This window comes from Vanessa cardui, chromosome 15 (assembly GCF_905220365.1).
Source record: "Vanessa cardui chromosome 15, ilVanCard2.1, whole genome shotgun sequence".
Taxonomy (NCBI): domain Eukaryota; kingdom Metazoa; phylum Arthropoda; class Insecta; order Lepidoptera; family Nymphalidae; genus Vanessa; species Vanessa cardui.
This window is the reverse complement of record NC_061137.1, coordinates 6758949-6786270: the sequence shown is the minus strand read 5'-3', so window position 1 is coordinate 6786270 and position 27322 is coordinate 6758949. Positions and strand designations below refer to the sequence as shown.

The 27322-nt window shown below is 31.9% G+C and overlaps 1 protein-coding gene across 2 annotated transcripts in view; it reads right to left on the bottom strand.

Annotated features, from left to right (window-relative positions):
• The window catches only part of LOC124535947 (semaphorin-2A), a 220792-nt gene that overhangs the window by 32081 nt on the left and 161389 nt on the right, over positions 1-27322 (bottom strand). For both annotated transcript variants that reach the window (XM_047112363.1, XM_047112362.1), the window contains 4 exons: positions 14293-14380; positions 13449-13500; positions 13303-13365; positions 8935-9042 (listed from right to left, as the gene is read on the bottom strand). In XM_047112363.1, coding sequence (XP_046968319.1) covers positions 8935-9042; positions 13303-13365; positions 13449-13500; positions 14293-14380 — 311 coding nt within the window. The remainder of the gene's footprint in view (positions 1-8934; positions 9043-13302; positions 13366-13448; positions 13501-14292; positions 14381-27322) is intronic.

Here is a 27322-nt window from a genome sequence, read left to right as displayed (position 1 = left end):
GCAAAAAAAAAATGCAATCGAGTATTTATCATACTATTTTTATTACGAATGATGACTACAAATGAAATTAAATAAAGACAGTTACCATTGCAATATTGAACTACATAAAATAAAAACATCAGTATTCTATTCATAGTGAGTGGTACATCATTATTTTCTTCGTCTAAGTGAGCGTAAGTCCAGAGTAAACAACTCAATGAATCGGACGGAAGAGCTTGGGGCCTTCCTTCGTAGAATAAGAAAGTTGTGGACAGACCCGCAACCTTCATTAGGCCTTTGCTTTGTTTGTTTACAAAATTAGCATCTTCGAGCTTCAGAAAGGAATCGTCCGCAGTGGCAATTATTACACATTGAGTGAAACTTTGTAAAAGGGATTTGCATGTTTTTTCGTTGGAACATTTTAATATTATTCTCAATTTTATATATTCATTTGCTGGAAATTATTTATACAAACAGGAGGTACATAGAATGAAAGTTATATGCAAGTATTGTATTATGTATTTAGTTAATATTACTAACAATAAATAGAAACGAATTTCATTTCTATGATCGTACAGTGAATTTAAAACTTTTAAGAATTTTATTAATTAAAACAAGTTTAAAAAAAGAGTAAATTTATATTTTACGACGACTATTGTAATATCGTGTGCAAAGAGGTTGTAAAGTGAAACAAGCTGTAAAAATTTTAGATGTAAAAGTAAAAACTTTAGAAAGGTCGTATAAAATGAAACAAGCGAACTCAGGTGTCATATTGCATTGGATTCTATGGGGTAGAACAGACAGCTATGTATGTGCAATCTATTGATGTCGGGGCTATGGTGAGTGAAATAATTTAGAAGCATATCTATGTATATTAATATAAGTTGAAGACTTCTTTGTTTTTCTGCTTGAATGAGCTTATCCCTAGAAGAATCAATATATCTACCGGATTGAAAAAATCTTTTACCATTCGATAGCAGACTCTCACAGGTGAAGCAATATTTAACGCGCAGTGAAATCGTGTGAATTGCCTAGTTCATTTTATAAAGGAATGTCTTCAATTAAGTAATAAGCAGAATGCGCCGACAATTTATGTTATTTATATTTAAATAGATATTGCTATATAATAAGACATATTTAATAATAAAATAATCGATGAAATATTGTAAACGTGGCTTACCATCTCGCGTCACATTTTGCGTTTCAAGTAATTAACAATCGGTTATTCATTATAATAACTCAGTTATTTTTTTATTATTTATGAATGAGAGTGAGAGTTATAAGGTAAATATATGTTTCACTGGTATTGTCAACATTGCAATAAGAAAATGTTAACATCAAATTAGGATTAACTTCGAGTACCGTATGATAATTTGTGTTTATAATTCATCTGCATGCGTCTAATATCATCGAAATTCTGCCATATGTGTATTCCACCAATCCGCATCGGAACAGCGTGGTGGAATATGTTCCAAACCCTCTTCTTAATGGAAGAGGAGGCCTTATCCCAGCAGTGGGAAATTAACAGGCTGTTACTTTTACTTTACTTTACAGTATTGATCCGGCATTTATCACCAGGTATCTAAACGTACCTTTATTACAAGTCTAGTAATTAATTGTACCATTCTTCTTTCTTAAGAGAATGTTATCAAATTATTTTAAATATAATTTAAATTGTATATAGCAAAACAAATCAATAACAATCAATTGTTAGTCTTGTGGCATATGTTTTATTTCTCTGAGGATTCTAAATTTGAATTCAGAGTCGAAAATTTAAAGTTATTAATTTCCGCAGTAAAAAAAGATAAAGCCCGTAGTTGTAATTCAGTTAGCAAAACCTTGCATTGAAAATCATGTTACGTAGTTTCTTTTGAGCTTGATACCTTCCAGTTTTCTCATAAGATAATGAGATAGTATCAATAGAGAGTGTCTATGTTCGTACATACAATTGTGTACTATTACATCTTTACGCAGTTATATTCAGTCTGTATACTGGCTTTATTTATTCTTAATAATGAAACATACAACAATAAACAATATATACAATAACAATGAAATATTCGTACTCTGTTCATTGATTACATATTATAGAAAGTTTGTATCACCTCTATGCTTATATGTAGGTTAGGTTTAAGGCTATGTTTTAGTGTTGATTGAAACAATATGCATATATTATTTAGTCATCGTACGTTATTGTGATGGGGTGGCTTTGAAACACAAAGGATCTTTAAATTATAGGACGCCGCGGGTGAAGTTTTGGCAACTCTGTCACTATCAGATAATGAGATCGAACGAACTTTGTCATATGAAATGTATATCGTAATGGCGATGAAATATTATGTTTGTTTCAGATTCTCTACATTTATTGATATTTGGTTCACATAACTCTGGTTATATCTATTATAACAGTTACAAAAGGTGTTACATACGTCTCTTTAAAATTGAGTAAAACACGATTTAATTTTTAGGAAATTTGTTTTTTGTAACAACACTATATGATTTCCAGTATATTTAAAAGATTAATTTTGATTAAAGAGCTGTGTTTGGAAAGTTTCTATTATGTGACAGAATTTCATCGGACAACTTTATTTTCCGTACCTACTAAATACTATCCCAAGAATGTTATAGAATGTATAAAATCGAAGGCTTGTAACATACCTAGCCAGATTTCAAATTGTGATATTGAGCTAATTGAAATAAAATGCCAAATTCAGTTATATTATAAAGTCATTAAATTGGCTCGAAAGATTACAAACAAAAAAAATTGTAAGCGTTTTATTGAATTGATTTTGTCTCATTTAAAGTTAAGTGTCAATCACGCATCAACTGTTAAATGGCTCTTATTGAGAAGCAAATTCGTACAGAAAGATTGAAACGAGATCCTTATAAGTTCAAATTTTAACTAAATAACTAGTGCAACTTGGGAAAGAACGTCATTATTATTTACGCTATGAAAGAAATAGGTTAAAATTTCTGATGCATGCTTTCATGTATAATAGACAATAGTAGAACATTTTGACTAAAGAATTTGAAGATATACAATTTCACGAAATGTTTCTTTGTTTAAAACGATGATCAACTGAAAAAAAAACAATAATAATGTAAGGCTTGTTAATATTCGAAAAATAAACCGTTATAACATTTTCAATAAAACTATAACGCAAACAGTTTCGAACAGGAAGTTTAAACTGTAATAGTAATTGCTCTACAAATTTCAAAGCATTACGGTGTTTACAATGGTACCTTTATGTGGCGCTATCACAAACAACGTGCAATGAATGTAACAGCAGGCGATATTGGCTCCTAATTCTGAATGGGATAGATACTGCACCTGAGCTCTGAGCTACGTTGTCGCGTGAAATATGGGTTTGGATTGTACATGCTAACCGTAAACATGTATATAAAACATGTACGTGTGTATCGAAAACTATATACTTGCATGGAAACATGTCTTGGAACATTCTAAATTGAAAATTTTCATTGTTGCTTTTCATTTGGAAGATTTCCAGATGATATTTATAAAAGACATATATTTATGCGGATTAAAAGTAATTGTTTTAATATTGAGGCCTGAGTTTTTGTAGATGATGTAATAAGAACTTTTGGTGAAAGAGTTGTTAATGGTATGATAATGGTAATGTGGATAATCAGCCATAAATGTTACTTTTTATGTTATTAAGAATTCCGTAGAAGAGTGCGCAAAGTACACAAAAATAGTAATAATAGATAATTTAATTTATAACATTTAATTATTGGTTTAGGTGACTCCTAATACGATATATGAATACTAATTGTGAAACTTTATAGAATATATTTATATTTATAATTATATTAATTTAATTATACTTATATTTGAATCATTTTAGATAAAAGTTGCCAAGGATAAAATGTTATGACATACAGTTATCCGGACACTCGTTTTACAGTGAATGTCTTTTTTGGTGCACATATCTTGAAAACAATTATATCTCCACACACACAATTGTTTTTGAAATATTTCCTAAGATTAAGCTAGTGTTACAAGATGTAAATTAAATGTACAAACCTTGGTCATTTATTTCTATGAATGGAAACTCTTTTAAGATCTGTTGAGTTGTTTCGAAAAAGTTGAAGAAACAAGTAGAGAATAAAAGCGATTTTGTTTATACTATTCATGGATATACTCGTACGTACATTGGCATTATGCAAATGCTAAATAAAAATATAATATTGAAAATGATTTCCGATTACGTTCACGTCTTCGAAGTAACTTTACAAAATCTGTACATAAATAACTTTAAAAGCGAATATTAGGTTTGTCATAACTGATGTTCGGCAAAACTTCAATTTGCTGCGCTCCCACAGAAACTTTAGCCCGTGTTTCGCATATCAACATTGCTTAGTTGAGAACGAAGCATTCGCCGTAAGAAAACAACTGTACGAGCACTGAAGCAAGTTTCCTTCATAAACTCATGTTTGCTATCCACCCACTAGAATCTTAATGAGAGAAAACGATAAAAATGTTCGAGTATAACGTCTGTATAGCTACTGTTTTAGACGTAGTTCGTATTAAGTTTAACGGCCAGCGTAAATTCTAGTAGAAAAATGTTTATATGAGAGCATCTGCGTGCGAGCTGAATGCACTATATGGCTTATAAAGTGATTTTGCAGAGTGCTCTCGACGCGGCGACGGCGTCGCGGCCTACACTCGTTATAATTGTGGTAATGATGGCGGCGTGTGACACTAAACAAGTAGATCGCCGCAGCCAATTGAAATAAAATATACGCTTAAATTTCCGCATGAAAAAATACCGCCAGTGTAGCTTATTTCACCACCGCTACTACCGTTTGTATGCGATTAATTTTAAAAATTTCATTACTTAATGAAAATCGCAATGCTTATTAAAATACTTTTAAAATTTTATCAATGTATTCTTTTAGCGCAATTTATAATTCTTTTATGAAATATCAATCATCATCAATTTAATATTTTCGCATAACAAGACCATACCTTTATTACTTTTATTTCAGTCGTGTGACGAGCTACAGATTTAACGTTTTCAATTTAAATGGGAACAATCAATAAGCGGGGCTTATCGCATTTTATTCGAACAAGATGAATGCGATGTGTTTTAAATCTGCTAGCTATACAAATTGTTCTATTGTTATGCGAATGATGTAAGAGAACGTTTACATTAGATCGTTCACGTTTAAGACTCGCGATCATTTTTAATGAAATTATTTTAACACATTAAAAACTATCAAATTTTGTAATTATCGTTACGTAGTATTTTAATAAAACTATATTTTTATAGCACTGGCTGAAAATGTGCGCAATTGTTTTTTTTTAAATAAATTCTAAACTTGAATACAATATTTGAAATGTTTTGAATATCGAAATCGAAATTGAAGTACAAATCGGTGTTTTTAGTTCAAAAGTCGCTTCGTATATGTGTAAACAGGTTCTAATGGTAACAAACGATACCTTTGTTTGTTTCGAATCACTTTCGTTTTATTACTCACAGTGACTAATCTTTTCAGGATAACGATTGCATTTCATTGTTTTTTTATTCTCTTTCAGTAAGCAACATTGCGAGGTTTTTATGTCTATGTTTACTTAATGTTTTATTTATGCTGATATTGTGCTGTAAGCCTTTATTTTGAACATTTGAAGAAATAATTAAAAGTTAAAATGATTATATAAATGTTTAGTGTCTCCATATAAATTAATATTATAGCAAAATCACTGGAACGATTTTGATGAAAATTAGTAGCAGCAAATTGAAGCCACCCTCATGGAAGGGTACAGTCCTCCCTAATTAGTACGTATATATATTTAATATAAGTAATATTTGTGACACTACTAAGTTGTTCAACCGTGGTCTATATAATTGTGTACAAAAATGGAATTGCAATGGCAGTTTGGGGTTTTACTTTATTATAGTTTAATAATGCATATGATGACTTACACTTACATGAATAGTGATATTCAAAAGGTTCCTATGGGATTAAAATTCGTAGCCAACAAAGAAAAACGAAATTCATTAGGTTTTAAGAGATATCGACCACATTCATCAGATTAGCTCGTGATCATGATATTTTTTGTAACTATTTTGTTCAATAATAATCTAAATCTTGAACTTTGAACTATTTTTATGCTATATATACTTCTTTTATTATATATATGCAATACATAGTTTGTAGAAATAACTTGGACTGAGGGAGATGCGATTTCTAGGTAATAATAGAACTTCTTCTCGCTTTGAGTTCGAGGAGTTAAAAAAACGACGCTCAAAGAGTTGAATAATTTAATTTAATATTTTGTGACGGTATCTTCGGAGCGTATAAGTTTATTTTAACATGATGGAATCGACATTTATTATAAAAATTGTATTTTTATCATCGCCCGAACACGAAAATAAAACAATAAACATCAAGCGGTTGGAATGCAATCGCGCCTGTCATTTGTTTCCGATGTCCCTCCGATCGAAAACCGCCATTTGTAACAGAATAGATATAAATTGGTGGTTGCAGTAAGGCTACGCACACACTTTTTGAGACAGTATCAAGTAAGGCTATAATTAAAATATTTCGACCTACAAAATAATTAGATAAGTTGTGAAAATACTATTATAAATGTGAGTCTTTCACGACCAAACCGCTGAACCGAATTTGATGGTTTTTGATTTGATTTGGCATTAAGCAAACTTGAACTAAGAAAAGCCACTTTTTTGCCTAACACATGACAACCAACAACCTTAAACGCGAGCAAAGCCACTGACGACTACTAGTATTGAATATAGTTAGCACTTATTTGTTGATACACCCACACTAAAAATGCAGTGCATGTATACAGCATAAATGGGCGTATCTGTTGATATTTAAGTATTTATTTTGATGCGAATATTTTATTATGAAATAAATCAATTATTTTGTATGGATTGTATCTTAATAAAATAGTATGTGAAATCGTCGTGTAGCAAGTGCGTCACCGCTACTGGCCTATCAATTGCGTACATGTGATTTCACTCAATTTTTGAAACTGACGCGCCCTTACCCTTAGCGAGGGAGTGAACGCATTACTCAAACCACAGATTATACCGTAATATTTTTGCCTTATAATTTATAATATGACATTTGAGAATAAATTAAATAAACCACAGTTCGATTGCGATTTAAAATAAAATTACTACGAGCAGACCAAAGTTGATAGCATCGTCAAGTTTTTTGCAAACTTTTGCTGCAGTCGGAAATTTAATTTATTATTCAGTAACCATTCAAATCGAAATAATGAACATTTTTATAACTTTAATCAAGGAGAAATATTAATTATATAGCAAACGTTGTCTCTATTAGTATTTTGCTCTGTGGAATAGATTGGCGGGCAAGTATCAACATTCGCATTCACTGTTTCCTTCCCCACAAACCTAATATATTTTCAATTTTCAACCACACTGCGTTGTGTTTCCGACTTTTAATAGGATTTATCGTTTTAGATGTATCGTATAAAAGTTGAGGCAATAAACGTTTCGTTATTGTGACGTTTAATTAAGAATTAGTTCATTATGAATTATTAAAAAAATAAATAAAGTGTAAAGTAACAATTTCAATTTAAAAAAATAATAACGTTTATCATTCTGACAGTAAACGTATTTCGGAAAGAGTGCGCGTTGGAAAAATGGAACCATTATTTTCGTTATCGGCGAGTACCGTTGAGGTCTAGCAGCGTCAAAAACGATGCGCTTTCGTGGCTTGTAATATCCTATTATCGTATTCATACTTTAAAAATGAAAATTTGCAAAACGATCGTAAAAACTGCTATCCATTCGGCCTGAAACGCGATAAAACGTGTGAAGGGTCAAAACGACCGCCGATACATCATAAAATTATATGAAAGTCAAGAGCAGGGTAAGTGAGAGGTGAACAGAGCACAGGAAATTTATTGCGGTCTGCTTTCGATACCTATTGTGAAAGGCTTTTTTTATGACTTTAAAAATAATTTAATAAAAATTTCTCGACTTAACGCCGCGCCACACTCGGGCCGGCTCAGCTCGAGTGGTCGAGTCCTGTTAAAATACGACTGTACGATGCTTCGACATAAATACTGGGTAGGTTATATGGAATGGAAATTTTCCATTCAAAATGTTTAGGACGTATATACATTTCCACGTTAAATTTTCATTGGTTGCAAGCTTTACGGAGTCGTTCGGTTAGAAACTTCAACGTGAAGGAAAAATCTGCTCTCATCTTATGGCGTCATTTGAAATCAGTATCCGTGAAATTTGTCGCGGTTCCTGGCGCGAAGCTATTGCTGTACGTTGCGGCTATTGCTGTACGTTGCGGGTGCATTTGCACGAAGAATGGAGGCTTAAGTACGAATCGTGCAAAAACGTGCAATAAAACGAAATTTATTATTGTGTTTTATTTATGTAACACATGTGCGGATATCCTAGGAACTGTTGCGTCTTTGGCTCGTGTCCAAGGCTCATGTTGGGATAACTTGAAGTGGATCTAAAGATAATAATAGCCTGTAATGGTATAGTGCCAAGATATCCGGCTTAAGATAGACGGCTTTAACTTAAAGCTCGTGTAATGTCCATTCAATTAACGTAGTTTTGTTGCCAAGGTTTATTTAATTGAATATGTGAATCATTTGAAATATTCGTCATTGGAATGCGCGTAAAAATACATCACATACAGGTTTAAATCGTTGAAGTGTTAGTTTGGATAAAAAAGAAAACTGTTTTACAAAGGTAAACCAAAATGAGATTTAATTGTTTTGCTCATAATTTCGTAAGCCGGGGAAAAAATGTTCTCGTTATAGTTAGACTTAAGTGCTTGTGCATCATTTGATTTATTTTAATGCACGGAATCTTGATAATGATTTTAATTTTTAGACAAATTTTACTTAAAAAAAGGAAATACTTTAATAAAAATGTAATAAATTTATTAATTATTTTATTTGGTAATACTTACATAGAGAACCCAATCTTTAGGGCTGTGCGCGTTCGTACCGCATACGTACAGTCTTGAACCATCGCCCATTGGCTGGATTACTCTGACGTGATTTCGGCAATCGAAGTGCTGTAACAGAAAACAATATTAACGAATGCAAAAGAATATTAACAATAAGCCTATGGTATATCTATAATTATTTGCAACAAACGTTTCAATTTTCGCTAATCGATGTTGGATTTTTTGTCTGCTCGGATATTGAAGAAATGCTTTTTTTATTAACTTCTGGGTATCTTTATTTCTAGAGAATATCCTACGAGTATACATTTCGATTCAGGCTATAAGCAAACACTAAACTGAGGTTCATAAAAACCCATACATCGGTTCCTACGTGATCCGACCATAGACAATATTATCAATATTTTGCTTAGATATGGATTGCTATATAAAATATTTAACGTTCAAACATAAGCTGCCTTACAGTTTATCTACTTGCATAAAATAATATATATGAAGTCTCTACATTGAACTGAAATTTAAGTACGGATTAAGAGTAAAATCTTTTATTGTTTTTTAATTTTTTTTTTAATAAAAATATATTTTCACGAATAAAGAAGTATGGATAACAATTATAATCGCAATTATTACAGTGAATATTTATTTTTATCGTTTCCAAAAGTATATTATGATTTTAGCAATCTCAATAAATCATAATATGAATTTCGTTTCATTATTTGGTTACTATAAATATGAAATGTGAAAAACATTTCGAACACATACTATGTAGTTAATTAATATAATGTACTCGTATTTTCACGCTAATTAGAAGCTGCTATTCCATATTCTCTAATTTATTTTATACAATATTTTGACGAAGTTTTTCTAGAGTAAGGTACATGACATACATATTGTAGAGTATTGTATTCTTTTCCTTTTAAACAATTCTAAAGAAAAGGCTGAGCATTATAATATTTCTATCTGGCTTATGAAACTACTGCGAGTTCAGAGCGGTTTTTTAATATTATGATATTTCCTACTTAGAGGAAATATATGTTAATAATTAACGTGCAAATATTTAATAATTTTACGACGGCATTACGTATAGGTACTCAATATAATACTTACAATTATAACCTTATAATTGTAATATAAACGAATAAATATATTTATTGTTATAAATTCTACTAATCGGCAGTTAATTTAGGTAAAGAGCCATTGAAGTTTAATGCATAAATCAGAATCGAGGCTAATTACTACAGTTAATTCACTCATTCTCTTACATTTCAATCAAAATTGGTGCAATACGGATAATTGGTTAGCCGATACGATAAATAAATGAACTGCAATGAAGGAATACATATTGGGTGCATCGAAAATTTTATCGAAATAATAGTAATTCGGGCAAGTGTGGGTGAGTGTTCGCTCGCTGTGATTATGCAAATTTGCGTCCAACATAAATATTGAACGGGACATTAATATTCCGTACGACAGGAATATGCGATGACCGCTTTAGTGAATAAAACGCGGCTCAAAATGAACGATTGCTCCGTGTTTGCGTTTATTAGGTTTTGTTATTGTTGTGCAATACGACACACCTGATTTGGTCTTGATGAAATAAAACGATTTCGTTCTAGTCATTCGGTATTATTTTTTTCATAAAAGCGACTTACTGTCGGACAAAGGCTTTAGATTGGAAGGATTAGGTTTAGTTCTTTCAATATGACCACTAGATCTTTTAAGATGATTCAAATGGCTTTCGATATAACAATTGAAGCGATACGAAATTGATTCACGTTGATGCCTTTTTATTAGTTTGTTTTAATAGTATATGTGCTTGACTTATTATTACGTTCACTTATTTGTTTAATATAACTCTGTCTTGAACAAATTGCTGCAAAATGACCTCAAAGTATTTAAGCAAAGTTGCGTATAATGTTTATATGCAATAAAACTAAAACCGAGATCGTTCAAAACTATAAAATGCCATTAAAATCACCAGTTGTTTTGACATATTTTGAAAAGCAATATAGTAAGTTATACGAATAGATGGGCCTGCGGTAGCCGTGGCGGGACGAGAGATTGAAACTAATTTTCTCTACGTCACGACGAGAGCCGTCCACGAGCACGACTATTGTACGGATATTCTGTCAGATTTTGAAATTTACGAAATACAGGACGGAATAGAAATACCACAAATGCTTTTTGTCCCGGTCGGGCTGTCACGTTGCTTGATTTAAGAGTTATCATACGAGTGGTTTTTATATTTTGTTTACAAAGTGCGATTTCAAATATCCATATTATCGTAGAGAGCGAATCGAATTATTCTACTTTTTACGATAGGCACGGCATAAATAAACGATTAGTTCAAGTTATTTGTTACTTCGTAAAAACTTATGCCACACTCTCTTAGATTCGGCCTCACAGAGGTAACTTTGCTGGAGATTGTTCTAAAGTAATTATCGGATTAATATACTTAGAACGTTTCAGCTGTTGTACTGACGTGAACAGAAGTGTTTTGCGCTCGGAAACAATCAGAATTAAGCAGGAGAACAATCAGGCTCACGTCTAAGTTTCTTTTAACGGCACTTAGCCGGGCTCTCGCATAACTTCATTCGGAACTAATGCTTTCGATTGGTCCATTTCGTTAATTATTCGCCACTTTGTACGTAAGTAGATTTACGGCGGACTTTACTTTTCCTCGCGTTTTTTTAACAAATGGTTTTCTCACTGAACTGTACTTATTTTTTTAACATCAAATAGCTTCTTGGTGCTGATATACGAACTTCATTAGCATTGCTAACGACGAATACTAGACTTGTTTTTCTTGGTGACGCTTCTTTAAGTAACTTTACATTCAATGTTGAATTCTGTTATTTTAGACGGTTTTATGTCATCTTTTTATCTTTAATAATAGAAATAATAAAAAACGGTATTTAAAATGAAGACTACAGTCTCAGACGATTTAGTATTTATATAATTGAAGCAACTTGTAATTATAAATAATTGTTCTTTATCTATTTTATTTTCCACGTTAATGTAACAAAGAAAGCAAGCAACGAGTTTAAATCGGTAAAACGAGTCGGTTCTGTGACCGCTTACAGAATTCCGCCGTCGGCGTTTTTCCAGCCTCTTTCGTGTTACGACATCGTGTTTAGAGAAAGGAAAACTCGTCTACAGCGAGAAACTTTGATTATAGCTTTCACGAGTAGTCGTTCCTCCCACGATCACGGTGATAGACTCGGGGATATTTCTTTTTTATGGCCCTCTTTAATACTAATAAAACAAATTTACTTTTTTCTTCATAGCAAGAGTTGAAGGGTAGCATGTGGTCTATTGCCTTACTTCCGCACTATTACTATTACGTAGCGTAACTTATTTCCTCAACATACGGCCGTGTGGGAAAATGTTAGTATTTTCCTCTAACATTCTTAATTATTTTAGTAATTAGTTACTAATATAATTAGTAATGTTAATGAATACTAATTGCAATAAACATTTCTTAAATTGTTTTTGTGCAGTAATTTATTGAAGTTAAATTATTGTTATTTTATATTTGAGCAAAGAATGTTTAAATTAGTATATGGTGGTATTTTTATAATCTAGTAGCAGTTTGTTACAAAAATAATAATTTAAACATCAAAATTATTATTGACGAGTCAATAGTAGACTGCGTTATATAAACATTCAGTCGCAGTAGTGTGTAAAATATACTGAACCCAATAAATAGAACAACGTTTGCTGGTACAACGACATCTATAAAGTAGTCGTTATATCAATTACAAATGCTGCAGTACCCTAAAACAGAGGTTCAGTCGAGCGCAGAAATCACTCGCGTCTTGCGCATTATCGAATTAGTGGATCGTGCAGTGCGGTAACTCGCAACAATCACCCAATCTTCGGAGACGGGGAATAAAACAAATATTGCTTTTACGCCGCGATTGTAAATCAAAATTAACGGCCTTAATATAGCGAGTGGAACGTAGCTTTGAGCTCCCGCTATGAAATATGCCGCCGCCCGCCGCTCAGTTAAAAATGGGATTAATCCCTGATGGAAATAGTGCTAGTTGTGTGCAATTTTGCGCTGAACAAAGGAGTTTCAATTGATTTAATGAGGCAATAATGGCAACTTCTCTACGGTTAAGTGCGCTAAATGTATCATGAAACTAGATCTACGGTATTTTATTTCTCAGTTTTAGAAGTCGGATGAATTTACAATGTTGTTTTCGTCCAAGAAATGTTGAAGTTTTAACTGCAATTAAAGTGACTTGTTGTCGATAAATGTATTTTATATAAAACAAATCAATTTATAAAATGTATTAAATGTATATTTAAATTTCGTATAGTTTTTATTATCCAATTTATTTAAATAATAAAGTAATAAATACTTACTTCAGATTTTCCCCTGGAGACACATTCAGCAACATTGCTGGGTTCCAGACTTATGGAATCTCTCTGTGGACCAAAGAGTAAATATTATTAACCTAATTAATAAAAAGACAACAGTTCTTTAAACATATTTAGTTATTAATACATACATCACAGTGTGAGGAGCTGATGTTGTTCATGTTAAGTCGGTAGAGGCGATCCCTGAGAAAAAAATAAGTTTAATTTAATAAAAACAGAATATATATGCATAAAATATAAAATGAAATTATTTGAACTAAAAGTAAATTTCAACGAAGCTATTTTAAAGTTAACTTTCTTTGTGATGTAAAACGTGAATTAAATGATCGTTTTATTGTCAAAAATGAGTCCTTTCAACTAAGTCGCAAAGCTTGCGTGAGACCATCAATTTATGTATTTTGAAAACGTTTTATGACTGAAAATGCGAAGTATATTACGTCTTCCAATCGATTTATTGTGATAATATAATAATAAAAAAATTGGTACGGTTAGACTTTTGTGAGGACCATAATTGCCGATACATTGAGGGTGTTAGAAGTTTTTATTTTTTAACCTTTTTAGTGTTTATGGGCGAAGCTAATAAATAATTGTGTTTGCTTTTTTGCCTACAATAAATATTTGCTGATATTTGTGTTTGGAAAAAAACGCGCAATTAAACTATCTGTATTATTAAATTTATGATAAATCTGCTAAAAGAAGTTGAAGAGGATAATGTATATGTAAATTTTAATGCATGATATAGTTAAAACAAGCGTTTTTATGTGCTTATTAATAATTAATCTTGATTTAAGTGGATTCTGTAGTCCACGTTGAAGACGAACGGTAAAGAAAAACTACAAACCTTATGGTTATGGTTATGGTACAGGCTGTTATTTTTCTAAAAATATAATATGACAGTTCGACTATACTGAATGTTTTAAATCCATCCATTATCTGCATGTGTGTATGTACCAAATAGCGAAATATGAAACTTACATCGCACCGACGTAGAGCGCATCGCGTTTGGAATCCACAAAGAAGGTTCTATAGTAGAGTGTGCCGCAGGAGAATTCCCGTACATGATCTGAAAATAAAGAAATATTGCTATGAATTTTATATTTTATATATTTACAATAGAAATTGTTAAACACAGTTTAGCATTAGTGGAAAACATTTTGTTTTGGAATTACACGAGTACATTAAAAGCAGATGGAACGGTTATTTTTTATTGAAGTTATTTTTTTTTTTTATAAAGATAGCCAAGCAAATGTATCAACTATATATTAAAATGAAATTGAACAGATTAGACGAAGCAGGTGGTTTCGATCATAGTTAATATGTCAGATCAAAGAGCCTTTAATGTTCGCGTGTCAATATAATTTATGATATTTAATATATCAAAGAGTCGATTTCGATTCGAAACCAATCATAGATAAATAATATTTTTAATGTATTAAAAATTCGTAGTAACTTTTGCCTTCGTATAATTTAAGCAATTATTTCGTGCTTATCTATTATTAAAGTAGGATAGAACACGTTAGGGATGAAGGCAAAGGGGATGAAGTCACGCACCGAACACCCAATAGTTTTACAACCAATAGTGATTCAAGTCGTAAGAATATATAGGAAATCGTAAACAAATTTACCACGAATCGTAAAAGTCACGTGATCTCCATATAAATGACATGTCAGTTTTTAAATGAAGTCTCATTTTATATATAATAATAAGTAAATATTATGGGAAATATTATTTCTTAATATTTAAGAATAAATTTGTACATTGATATAGTATATCTGAAATCAACATTATAAGACATTCCAAACACTGATGTTTTGAATATAAGAAATTTCGTATTCGTATGATACAGCTTTACAAATTCTCTTCTAAATAACGCCGAGAAGTTTAAAAACCCAAAAACATCTCGCCTGACGAGTGTACGAGCCTAGCTCGCGCGGAAGACTTTTCAATGTGTTCACCTTATTCGCTTGTCGGACGCCTCTATATGGAATATATTTTTCACGAAGCTAGCCGTCGCTGTCTTTTATACTGCACAAGTCTGCATTTTGTGTTGAATAAAGAAATTAAAGCCATGACTCGTTCTTCACAATATTTCGTTTTATTACTTTGAATCTCTAAAGTAAAATATCGTGTTAAGATTTTGTTATTACACAAAGATTTTTCAATAGAACGTATGTCTAATAATATCAAGGATAAAATAAAGTAATAATTAGTTATCTACATATTATAAATTGCGGATTCTCTGGGCATTAAATAAAAAAAGAAGAAGGGGTCAATGATCTCAAATATTATCGGAAGATTTAAAAAGTTAATGTACTGTAATAATTTACAGATGATTCCGCGACGATTGACGATCTCATTGGTTCTCTTGTTCTCATATGATTGACGAACAAAAAAACAAAAACATTACAAGGAAGACAGCAATTTGACGTTTGACTTTCATTTCGTAATTAAATTCTATTTTAAGATTTAAAATAAAATTTTAAGAGTTGATTCGATTTAAAAGCTATATATGTAATTTGTAAAGAAGAATTTTTTTCTATACTTGATATTTATCATGAATATTTAACGTTATGTCGATTAATAATCTTAATGTGTAATCGAACAAAACGCTTGTTTAGTTATACGATTTCTATATATAATTAAAAAAAACTAATTAAGACAAATGAATTAACGAGAGAGTACGTTTTGAAACAAAAAGTATCTTAAATATAAAACACGTAGGTAGTACTTGAACGTTAAAGTAAGTTCCAATATGCTAATACGGGGCGCAGGAACTTCGATTAATAGTCGCGATAAAGTGACAATGTTTCACAGTAAATGAAGTTAGAACAGGTAGTGCATTGGGTAGGGAATTGAGCAGGTGCAAATCAGGAATCGGTATTGCTGTTCGCGACGCCGCTGGGACGACAACCTTGTATCCTGAATTTGCATATGTGAGGTGTTCGATATTTTATTTACCGAGAAATACGACGATGCGGTATTTGTGTATATTTAGTGTTTTGACGTTACATAAAGACGCCAAGGAGACAAATTTATATCGAAAATTTTCAGCACTGTATTACGTGATAGAATTTTACATACGTCGGACCATCTTCTTTGATAGGTTTTTTTAATATAAAATCTCTCATACGCCAGAATTTTCGTGACGTCATTCGATTTTTATACTTGATGACGTCATAAGATTTTTATAGGTAGGTAGATTAATGTAAACTTCTATAAGAAAGTAAATATTTCTCTTTGCCACTTTTAACAGATTTACCTTAAAATTTAACATGAGATTTTCAAGAAAATGTAATAAATTTTACACTATGAAATTTCTGAAGTACGACGGCGGTAACACAACTTAAAGTTACCACGTTTTAGTTATGTGACGGCGTTGCGCTATCTCTGCAAGTGTTCGTAATCATGTATTCAATGGCGATACATTTTTCATCACTCAATCTCCTTACACGAGAATTACGTTAAACTTCGTGCTTTTATAAAATATGATACATTGTATTCTGAGTTTGCTTATAGCTCGTATTATTAAATTGTTCCGCGTACAACATATTCCATTCTATGTAATTTACTATGGATTTTTATGTTTTTGATTACATGCGATCGAACTTAACGATAACTATGGAAGTAATTTCCACCTATATTTATATTATCTGTAATCTATAGTTGTACTATGAAAATACCGATTGTATTTCATTTGAATGTATGTGTAGCTAATATTAAAAATTCATGAAATATCGAAGTAGTTTTGGAAGCTGCATTGATAAAATTATTTGATTAAAAATATATTGATGACGATACCACAGATACGTCATCAATATATATTTTTTAATTGATTGACCAATCAAGTGTTTCGAAATGTACTGTATTTTACGTTTTAAGTAACTTGAATGTGTTCCATAGATTGGTGTAGAGGTTATATTCCAAGAAGATTCCTAATCCACCACGTTACTGTAGAGCAGCATCTTGGATCATCTCGGAACGTCTTCCAATTATGTAAGTTTTCTCACGTCGTTTTTGTACACGTTCGAGGATAAAAATTGTTAGAGAAAATTGAGCGATTAAGATTATTATATGAAGTACGTACCACATGTCATTATGTCATTTTTTTTATTTTAAAGATAGATTAAAAGGATTTTTTTAAGTAAACCAGATTAGTTGCTACTTAATTTTCTTGCCGTTAAGACTTTCTATTTATTGTGATTTTACTCATTTGCGTAAAGTTTATAGTTCTTATTTTAATATATTATATTCTGTAGGAATACAAGCGAAGGAATTCATTTAGGAATTCAGTTCAGTTTATAGGCGGTTCAGTATCAAGATTTGATAACAATAAAAGCTATTTATGTTGACGAAATTTTCAAATGCCTTTTTATAATCCTATTAATTTGCTTGTTTATTTTAAATAAAACTGTGTTATTTCACCACTTCAATCGTTTCAATCTTATCTGGAGTTGATTTGCATAAAAATAGTTTATTTATTTAATGTTCTAACAAAGGGCTAGGATTCGGAGTATAATTATCGGGTAGCCGCGCCGTATCAAGATTCCAATGAGCCTTGTCGACACGCAAACCGTTTATCAAAACATGACCAATGCGTTCAGTCATATTATTTTAATAAATGCCTTATTGAAGTATAGAAAAATATGTAAGACTTTGACAGCCATGGAAAACCTTTACTAAAATATGTATTGTACTGAAAGTATATAGGTACTTGAGAGTGCGTGGCTAATGTATCAATAATTTACAATTGATTTTACTTTTTCTTTCCTTTCCTTTCCACCAACCCGCATTGGAACAGCGTGGTGGAATATGTTCCAAACCTTCTCCTCAAAGGGAGAGGAGGCCTTTAGCCCAGCAGTGGGAATTTACAGGCTGTTGTTGTTGTTGTTGATTTTTCTTTGTTACAGGCTTATTATAGACAGTTTAAACTTTAAAATTTGATATATGAGACTATTTGATTAAAAAAATATTAATAACAAAATTTAGTCAGTTAACAGAAAGTGAATTAATTAAGAAATATAAATATAGTAACTCTTGCTTTTTATTTCGAAATAGAGTAGATTTAATCTTCAGTATAAACGAGGTAGAAGTTTTAATTAAACCTTATTATATAATTTTGGCCTTCCGATTTGTAAATTTTCGTGTTTCGGACTCGGTCGGGGTAATTGTTTTATCGCATGAGCTCGGTCGCTCTGGTCAAGTGGCTGAGAAGGATGGGGTCAAGCTCACAGCTGGAGTCGAAGAAGTTATACAACGCACGTTCTGAGAGATGCTATCGTGCTAAACTATTTTGGTCAAGGATTGTTTAAGCAAACTCCTGCTATATATTACATTGTGGACGTTACAAATTTCGTTGGAAAGCGACAAACAATGTAACACTATGTCTGAGAGTGTCTTTACAATTAAATTTTAACAAAAGTATAATTATACATAAATAATTGTAAAAGGTTTTTTAAATTGTTATATTTGTGGTAGAAAAGTATTTGATATGTATTTTGATATTGTATATAATTTAATTACATTTGAACGGATTAGACTAGAAGCCGCGTTTTAGGCTTTAGTATTTTAATGACAAAAAAGATTACAATGTTTTCAAAGCAATATATCTAAATGAAATTAGGGTATTGAATAATTGTATCTATATAGTATATTATTAATCTTGGAATACAAATTAGCACGAGCGTATGAAATTTATTACAATTTAGAAAGACATGGAAAAAACGTATAAATGTTAAAGAGTAGAAAAAGCTTTCTGTGTCCAGAAAAAACAAAATCTCAAATTTTAAATAAAATAAAAACACATAATCTAATTAATTGAAATAGCAGAATAAACATATAACGGGTCTTTGTAAGCATTTCGTGAAACGCCACCTTGGAAGGTTTCTTTGATGGATTACCAGGCGATTAGTACCAACAGGATATCCGCGTATTTTTCATTTGGCAATTGTTACGGTCGTGATATCAGTGTACAATGTACCGATTAGATTAACAGCACACAATTGGCTTACATGAAAACTTTGCCCCATTAGCCCTGTAATACCTATTTCGTGGATTGGATTAATTTAGAACGTGCCCCGCGGTGTTTGTGTTCCGTGTTATCGCTTCTGTCTTTAACAATAACACGACAAACTCTAAATTAAATATTGTGCGTTTTGCTATGAACGTTTTTATGGCTGAATCCGTTGGGTTTTTTATCGGAGTAGGATTATTAATTTACCAGATGTAAATGTTTTAACGTTAAAGTTGTACTATTAATATCCACAGATAATTAAATTTATTACAATGGCTTCAAAAACGACATTATAATTTTGTTTTTAGAAATAAGTGAGTTCTTTAATCATTTAAAAACTGATGATCATAAATAATCAATTATTATTTTAATTTTTCATTTCGTGCGTGATTTTTTTGTAATATCTGCGAGTTTTGTTTTAATTATAATGTCTACTTTAATCGTATTTCTTAAAACATTGAAACAGATAAAATGTATATTAATTTCAAGTTTAATAAAATGTAGTTTCCATTTCATTCATACAACTAATGACTGCCAGCATTCGCACGCCATCTCCGACTACCGCAGAACTAAATTAACTTGCTTATAATATGAGATTTCAGTCACGATCTCCTTGAATACACCGTTACTCAGACGGCAAGTCGAAGTGAGTTAAGCGAGTTAATCGCGACACGCGTCGATGTAATGTACCGACTGCATAAACGTTGAAGCGCTTTGCATCGACTTTATGCTCAATATTGAATATCTTGTACCTTCATAACTCGTGACGACCAATTTATATTAAGTAAATTTTATAATCTTCGTAAATGTTATTCGCAATAAAATTAATTATACTCTCACAAAGAGATATTGAAGTACGGGCAAATAGATCGCTTAGCTTGTTAACGACAGTATAATATTTACTTGGTATGATAAAAAGTTACAGAAATGTTCTGTCAGGAAATATCTTGACACTGGGAATACCCAGTAACGGCTACAGGGAATATTTTGACAGAACATTTCTGAGAGAGCACGTAAAACTTGCTCTTGTCTTGCGCGTAATCTCTCCTGTCATATCGCGTTCCAGTCCCATCGGATTAAGGGAGAGAGTAAAGAATGCATTTGTGGACACACTAGAGATCATAAGAATTAATAACATTATTACTTAAATATGTACAAATATGGATTAAAAATAGTTGCTGTATAAATCTTGACCGTTTGGAACATGCTATGGACACACTTGTATAATATTTATTGATAGTTTGACAATTCTTCATTAAGAATATTAGAAGTGGTCGCATTATGCATTCAGGGGGACATTAGCATCATAATATTTTTTTTTTTTTGTATCTATAACCGACTATTGACAATGTTAGAATTATTAACCTTACATCGCCAATGTGCCACCGACCTTGGGAAGTAAGATGATACGTCCCTTGTGCCTGTAGATACACAGACTCATTCCACCTTCGAACTGGAACACAACAATACTGGGTACTACTGTTTGGCGGTAGAATATCTGATGAGCGTGTCTGATGCAGTATCAAGGAGGAAAATTAATTTTATTCGTGAAAAGGGTAGGTATATACACTTAAATGAAATAGAGAAAAAACACGTACTATATTTTAAAATATCTAAATTTACATTAAAAGTAGAGTTAGCAAAGTTTAGCAAATATGTGTGTTAATTAAAACAACTCTTTAACGCTTTCATATAAAACTGTTCACTTTTCTCTTGAAAGATAAACATTTTGTCGCTCTGCTTCTGAACAATGACTAGAATGAGTGTCGCTTTATGCTTTACTCTGAGAACAATTGAGTGCATTTGTACAAGAGACGCTTAACAAAGGACTAAGTATTAGTAGTTTAAGCTATAACATTAAATTTAAACACGTCTTTTATTGTAATCAAGTAGATGTTTCAACGGTTTTAAACTATTTATCAATACTTTCTTTATACTTAATTCTATAATTATTTAATATTTTTTCTTTATTTATACTAATATAAATAAGCTAGCTGACATGTTTGTTTTTTAAAATCGTTAACCTCGGGAACTACCAGTCTGATTTGAAAACTTATCATTACATTTGATGGCTTAATAATAAACTATTCTACTGGAAGGCTTTTGAGTGAGCCAGTGTAACTACAGGCACAAGGAACATAACATCTTAGTTCCCAAGGTTAGTGGCGCAGTGACGATGTAAGGAATAGTTAATATTTCTCACAGCGTCATTGTCTATGGGTGATGGTGACCACTTACCATCAGGTGGCCCATATGCTCGTCCGCTAACCTATAACATAAAAAAAAAGTCTATTTCTGATCGTAATTTATTTGAACGTAAATTTTGTTAATAGACAAGTTTTTTTTTTTAATTTTCTTTTCCGATATAGATTTAGTTGGATACTTTTTTGAAATATTACGTTGTTACAAATAATATTTAATCATATGGAAAATAAAGTATTTTTTCAATTTAAAGTTGATGTTTCTATATAATCGTATCTTTTGACATTAAGTCGTCCCTTTGCTGAGGTCAATGAAACTAAGTTACGATTAAAATTCTCGTAAAATGAAACCAAGTAATCTCGTACGAACCGTTATAGCGTATTAAGGGAGACTTAAAAGACAACGCATCCTTACGATGTTATGAACAAACTGATGAGCCACAACATTTTAAGTGCATTATTATCGTATATGAGTTATTAAACATTTTATATTTCTAAAACTATATGTCTCTTTATTGTCTCCATTGGTCACACAAATGGGCTGGTTCGTTTTCAAGAGAATCGGAATTGGGATTCAACAGGAAATGCTGGTAACAATCTTCTTATTAATCCGTGTCGTCATTATATGGATCACACGTAATATAAAACAAAAAGCAGTAATTATTTTTAATTTTTTTTGTGTTCATATCAATCAAATTTAAAATATTATTATACTAAATATTACATTAATATATTAATCGGCGGGAAATCGGCGATGAGCACAATACGTCCGGTCGCCAACTTCACTTTATATCAACTTGCTTTGGCTGGTGGAATGCTTTCCCATCACAATGTGTATGTATGATGGAGGAGCGTATTTGTTTGATTGATGGATGCCTTTAACAAAAATCAACAGTTACTTCGAAATTTTAAAAAAAGAACATTCGAATTTATGGATCATTCAAAAGCAAATGAACTGTTAATATTATCAAAACACTGAAACGATAGATAAGATGTTTTAATTTTCATGTATAAATGTATAAGGAAAATTAATTATTCCATTTAATAAGCGTCAAATATTTAATTACTGGACGAGACAAGTTGCGCGAGGTTTCGTTATTTAATATGTCGCTCTTTATAAAGAGCAGTGAAACTGACGGATTGCCGAAATTTCACCCTTCACTGTTTATTAAGATAACTTAATAACCTTAAGAACTCTAAAGAGATATTAACATGTAATAAACATTACTTGATATTAGCTATGCGTTTTGATGGAGGTTGTTTAATGGAGATAAAATATTATTAAAACTTTTCATTTCGTATGTATAATTTTGTTTCGTCAATTATATAATTATGAAATACTTTATATATATTTTATATGAAATAATTTGTTTTCATTATTATATAAACTCGGGCACTTGGTTTGTAAAATCGCTTCCTTGCGGTTTTTTCCGTTTGTGATTTCGGTTTCGTCTCAAAAACTTCGTTCGATATTTTAACCATAAGGAAGGAGTTTAGTCTGTTAGTCATTGTAATCCTTTTAGCATTCATCTTTGCAGACACGAAAAGGCTCTCCCGTTTGCGCGGACTAATTCCGAATGCACCTCCAATCGTAAAAGAAGTCGTAAAGAAGTGAGACTCCCCTCGAACCGATGCACGGGATTCAGGGAACAAATAGTTGATTTTTATTGGCTTCCGCCCAGACTCAGATTGAAAATTCGCCATAAAGACATTGGGACACGCCTGGTCGGATTAAAGGGGGAAACTAATAAAGAAAACTTTTGCGACACCGTATTTTTACCAAACGCGCTCTTAAAACTTTAGAGCCTTTATTAGGGTATCCATGGTAAATGGTAATAGTTTAGAAAAAACAGTATGGTGTTTGAAGTGTTTTGTTCATCGAAGATATAAGAACTGATGTAGTAATTCTGCTCAAATAGCTTTTCGAAGTTCATTAACTTTTTCAATCTTCATTTCGCTTTACGTATTTTTTACAGCTTTTGTTTAAGAAAACCTGCAGTTATTTAAGCTGCCATTAAATTTAAAATGAGTTTTAAAATTATAGTATGTTTGTTTTTATAAGCGGCGTACGTATATCAGGTGGCTTTCAGCGAATGGTATTAACGTATGTGTGCTTTACGAAGAGTAGCAAAAAATTATGAAATACAGCGCTACGCCGACAGGCTGAAAGTAGTGACAGGAAAGACAAGATAATAAAGACAAAACACGGCAATAAACGTGCTATGAAAACATGTCAGGGCGCGTACACGGCTTCGAATAAGAAACAGGGTAATGGGAATTTCATTTACATAAATTATCTCGCAGGAAAAACGGTGTCGCCGTACTGAGGTAAGCTGCCTTCGGGACGCCTGGTAATGCGACATGCTGTTATACCTCTATTGGGGTTAATGTACTCCAAATTTTCAAAGAATAACAAACATTTCAAGATTACTTAGTATACTGCTAATGTATTTTTTCCTACAATATTAAAGGATTGACAAAATTATTGTACGAGGTATTGTAGTATTGTTAAATACACAGCAATACCTTGTAGAAATATCAGTTGTCTCCATACAGCGAAACACACTTACCATACATTGACACCTCGGGGAAAAGTTGTAAATTTTGGCACCGCGCTGAAGCTACATAATTTCACACGCCTCAACTCATCGTTCGGTAAAATATTAAGGTGCATAAAATTTTATTACAAGTAATACCCCCTAGAACGTTCACTATAAACATTCTGTTTCGTTTCTCCATCGCTGACGGTAAGATGTATGGTATCTTATGTTTTACATTGTTTTTTAATCCGACATTTTTGTATTAATAAGGTAGCATATTATATTTCAAACGCTCGTATTGTTTGGTTTTCAAACCCCCGGGACTGCAGATTTTCTTTGCTTTGCTAATGGTAAATTTTGGAATTCGATAGCTACTTTCAGTGATTATGTTTCCTTTTTACTGATTCGATGATTCATATATAAATTATTGTACTTTATAAATACTTAATCGAAAATAAATAAAAAGATTTTAAATAAAATAAATAAATAAATATGAGACTACATCACATACATTACTCTGATCCCAATGTAAGTAGCTGAAGCACTTGTGTTATGGAAATCAGAAGTAACGACGGTACCACAAACACCCAGACCCAAGACAACATAGAAAATTAATGGTAATATACATCGACTCGGCCGGGAATCGAACCCGGGACCTCAGAGTGGCGTACCCATGAAAACCGGTGTACACACCACTCGACCATGGAGGTCGTCGTTTTGTATTACAAAGTCAAATGAGGTGTTTATTTTTACTGCACTCGACGATCAGCATCAGGCAAAATCCAATGAACAAACATCCGACACAAATTTGCTTAATCATTTTTAATTTTATTCGTACATTCGATCTTTAATAGATTTACATTAAATGTTACCAAGAGTGCTTACGAGATTAGAGTCATCTGAAACGAGTTTTTTTATTCTGAAAACTAAACCGTGATAGCAAACGAGATTTATTAGTAGTCATTTTAAATATATATTTTTTTATTTTTCTGTACTCTATGATATTATACGTCGTTTATTTCGTTACACATACATATGTAATTATGCGTAATGTAAATATAAGATGTGATCTGTATGTAGGTTTTCTTTTTTCTTTTTTTTTATATATGGCTTTTATTTGTGCCAAGAGGGCACAGATTATTTTGCCAATATGTAGGTTAGGCAATGATTTGTTTTGTTGTTTTGTTAGTGTCAAGTTTGTAAGGCTACAGATCTCGTGCAATGATAGGCGTAATCCCGGGTCGGGTAATTAAAAACTTATTTACAGTTGGCAGTGTTTACAGTTCCATACCTCGTTAAGCACTTTAAGCCAGTTCAGAGCCTGCACTCTATCCCATCATTGTTGGATTCCACCTACAAATAGAGCCTGTACTTATTAAACACCCATTTGCAATGAAAATACGTTCTCAACAGTTGACTAGTTTTTCATTGATAAGAGGAAGTCGTCACGAAATCGGACCTGATGACGTCACCGTTATCATTAATAGTAGAGAAAGATGTATGTTTTGGCCATTTGGTGTTTTAAGTGTTGTGTTGTTTCGTAAAAAAGCCGCAATATTCAAATGTGTTTTTGAACTTCAAGTTACAGTTGGTATGGGCGATAGTGTTTTAAGCGGGATCAATCTCGATAAAACACACCCTTATCTCGGCGCATCGCGTTTATTGACACAACCGCACCGCCTCGATTGCGTATATTTTGAATATTGATAAACGCTTGTCTTGCACACGCGGTGTTCAGCAAATGAACTAACCAAAGAATTCTTTTAACTTTTTTTGTAAATTAATTAATTAGTATTAATAAAGTATTTTTTTAAATTAGATCGGATTATGGACAAAAATATCTTAATTATTTAAGATGAAAACGTTCATTATTTTAATTCAATAATTCTAATTAACTAAAAAGGTTATATAAAGCTGTTTTATTTTTAAAGTAAGTAATTTTACGCTCGACGAGTGATTTTTAAATTTATAACGTGTATTTTTACAAGAGCCTTAGCGCTCCAAAATAATTTACATAAAATCTTAAGCAAACGCAGTGAATTGAGTAAACTTCAATCACAGGATCGTCTTCCAGTCTAGTAGACACGATGCCTGTATTTTTCTACTTCAATCACGCTGTACTTTAACAAAGTGGAAAATAAATTATCACTGAAATTTATTTAAATTAACTCAATATTCGTACTTTTTATATATGGCCTACGTCATGTAAGTCAAATGTTATTGAATATTCAATTGATCTTATTTAAATTGTTGAAGATTTATTGTAAAATATATTCAATTTTATGATTCTAAATTGATGAAATTAATGTTTTTTTTTTATTTTATTTTATAAAGTATAATAAAAATAGCATTAATTTTGACCAAAACAAATGATTGTCAGACATGACCCGGAACGGAACTCAAGTTTTATAAAATAATACTGATTTGGATTGTGCTCATCCAAGCGTAACGAGTAATCCGTCCATAGGAACGGAGCTAACCGATTTTTATAAATATTTACAATAGAGGAATAAGCTCAGGTAATTTTTTCACCTCCTTGTTGCCATAAAGAAAAATTTGGGTCTATCCATGGCATGGAATCCTATTGCAATTTACGCTCATTGAACCGGTAAAAGTGTATGGGGAGGCTAAAGTTGCTTCGATTCTTTTATTGCCATATGAAATCAATAAGAAGCGTGACGCTGCAAATGCTTTCTGAGACGTCTCTTTTAATAAAACCCATGAAAGCTGCTCCTATATACGAAATTAGTAGATCAATGTTTCTTTATACATTCACATAATGTCTTCACATTATATATATTTTTCCTTTTCCTTATGGGGTACACTCCGATCGTCGAGTCAAATACAATTATTTTTAATATCTTAGACGACGGTTATTATAGAAGCTTTTAATGCGAGTTATCAACATCATAACGTATAGATAGATGTAGTTCATACAGAACGTATTCATTATGCCTCTGGGGGCCAAATTCAATCGGTCTCTGTACTGGGCACAATTATTCAGAATACGTTACCGTCGCCAAACCGGCCACGCAATAAGTCACAGCCTCCTCGAGGGACGAACGGACTCTCCTGGAACTCATAATTGGAAATTGAAATTTGTTTAGGACTGTGTCGGGCTCCTAATTCGATTATGGCAACGCCTCTCGTGCAATCTGCGTGCAATAACAATAAATATAATCCGTGGAGGTGAATCACTGCATACGCTACAAGTATTATTGTTGGGCGTGTAATCTTATTTTAATTGGTCCGA